The 2,335-nt window shown below is 37.4% G+C and overlaps 1 protein-coding gene across 1 annotated transcript; it reads right to left on the bottom strand.

Moving 5' to 3' along the window:
• Positions 1–417: 417 nt before the first annotated feature.
• LOC114578444 lies at positions 418–1,309 on the bottom strand. Its single transcript, XM_028691630.1, has one exon. The coding sequence runs from the start codon at positions 1,136–1,138 to the stop codon at positions 653–655; it is 486 nt and encodes a 161-aa protein (XP_028547463.1). The 5' UTR covers positions 1,139–1,309; the 3' UTR covers positions 418–652.
• Between the last annotated feature and the right edge of the window lie 1,026 nt (positions 1,310–2,335).

Genomic DNA, 2,335 nt, shown 5'->3' with positions numbered 1-2,335 from the left:
TTAGGTCATCACATCCATGGAACCATATCTCATCCTTGATAAAATGAGCCCAATATACCCTAGGTCATCGAGTTTACTTGATTTAGCTTTTGCTCTTTGAGTCAATAGGGCTGACAACGTAGTCAAGATTGTTCAAAATTTGAGATCAGGGTAGAGTACAGGATACTTAGAACCGTTCGGTTTTGTGACTATGAATAATAAAAGTGCTGTAAAAATATAACTGTGCTTTTACTGTTTACAATCACAAAACGAAATACTTTTTTTGCGTCTAAGCTCTGCCCGTAATAATCTCTCCTTCTCTTAAGCTTATTCTAAACCAATCAGCCAAATATTATTTAGTTAAAAAAGCTCAAAGCAATGAGGAATCTACAAAGACATCAGTAGCTACTCAAAAACATAAATACCAAACTAGCAAAATAGGAAGATGGAACTTAAAACTTCATTATTTGATAATCCATTCTCTTAGACATCCATTCACTTAGACTTCGTTTAAGACAATTTTCTTCCTGCTTTTTAATATAAAAATTTCTTGAAAACAGCTAAAAAAAAATAATGGCGGAACTGTCCCAGAGAAAGGCTAAACTGAACAAACATACATTCAAGATAAAATATCTGTAAAAGAAAGAGATACAGAGCTCACCAGCATCCATCCCTAAGAATTCTGAACCAATTGATCGAGAGAACTAAACTTATCTCTGCACTGGGGACAAAATTCAAAATTTGAGATAGAGAAAGATGAAGAGAAAGGCCCTACAAAGAATCTGAGCTCATCTCCGCTCCTTATCACTTCACTGATCCCAAACCACAAGAAGAAGATTTTCACACTAACCCCATCCAGTTTCTTCAAACTCCTTGGCTCCACCTTGCCGGAGATCTTTCTCCTGTACCTCAACAGGTAACTCCCACTCGCCTTGAGCTCGCAGTAATCACCGAGAAAAACGTCAAAGCTCCCATCACTCCTCAACAAGTAGCTCTGAACTCCCTCAGGCAGAATCCCTTTGGGAAAATCAAACTTTTCGAGCATTTCATAAGCGGTGAGGGAGTTGTAGGATTGGTGATTATCTGCAAAAGCGAAGAGAAGGGGGGAGGAGATAAAGAGAAAACATAGGAGAGTTTGGTCTGTTCTTGAGAAATCCATGGAAAAATTGGATTTTGGAGGCTATGAGAAGAAGGATGAAGGAGATATTAGAGGAGATGAATCCAATGATTTTCTGGTTGAGGTAAATTGAAGAAATGGAAGGAAGGTGATGAGATGGACATTTACAATTGGATGCTATCACCTTCATAATGGCTGGAAAAAGGTGTGTGGGTACGAACTCGCGTCTTTTGTTATAATTGTAGCTAAGGGAAGCTATTGGATGCTCGGATCCACGTGCTGGAAAACAGCTGGTCGGAGCTTCCGAGAAAGTGGGGAAAAAATTGAGCTGGACTCCCAAAAATGTGGTATTTGCTAGCATTTTGGTTGGAATGCATATTTTCAATTAGAAACTAAGGCAATTATATATATATGGTGGGCTTTTTAATGAGGGTGGTTTAGGTTGTAAGAATATTTTGGATATGGTGAAGGCTTTTTCATACAAGTTGTGGTTCTCCTTTAGATCGAAAGCTAGTTTGTGGGCTACTTTTATGTTTAATAAGTACTGTAATAATTGTCATCCCTTGTTTATTCAGTTTAAGAAGACGGAATCTTTGGTTTGGAAAAGATTATGCAACATTGGTTGGCTTGCTGAACCTTTCATCCAATGGGGTTTGGGCAAAGGGGATGTGCATTTTTGGCAGGATAATTGGCTTGGTTTGGGCTCTATTGATAGCATGATGTACTCTCATACTCCTAGTTCTACTAAGGTTAGTTTTTATTTTGATAATAACTGTTGGGATGTGCATAAATTTAGACAAATTTTACCTGACAGTATTCTTAATATGGTCTTAAATATCCCTTTAAATACTTTAGATGAAGATCGTATCCTTTTTAATAGGTCTAATGATGGTTGTTTTAAAATTAAAAAGGTTTGGGACAGTTTTAGGAGTAAAAAGGATACCTCTACTGTCTATGATTACATTTGGCACAATAGTATTCCTTCGACTTACTCTATTCTTACGTGGAGATGTTTGAAAGGCTATTTACCGGTTGACACCCGTCTGTGGATAAAAGGTTTTTATTTGCCTTCTAAATGTTTCTGTTGCTCCAATATTGAGTGTATTAATCATGTGTTTCTTTTTGGCAAGGTTGCTCAAAGTGTGTGGAGGCATTATGCGGGGTTGGTTAATAAACCTTGCCCTGTTTTTGATTCTACTACTAGCAATTGTGTTCAGTCTTTTTTAATGCTTTGGCTGT

This window comes from Dendrobium catenatum, unplaced genomic scaffold (genome assembly GCF_001605985.2).
Source record: "Dendrobium catenatum unplaced genomic scaffold, ASM160598v2 original_scaffold_29548, whole genome shotgun sequence".
Taxonomy (NCBI): Eukaryota; Viridiplantae; Streptophyta; class Magnoliopsida; order Asparagales; family Orchidaceae; genus Dendrobium; species Dendrobium catenatum.
Note: the sequence above shows the minus strand (reverse complement) of the source record. Positions and strands in the feature narration are given on the sequence as shown.

Bases quoted from the DNA above. Each gene is read 5' to 3' on its own strand.
- LOC114578444 (XM_028691630.1), bottom strand. From the start codon at position 1,138: ATGGATTTCTCAAGAACAGACCAAACTCTCCTATGTTTTCTCTTTATC.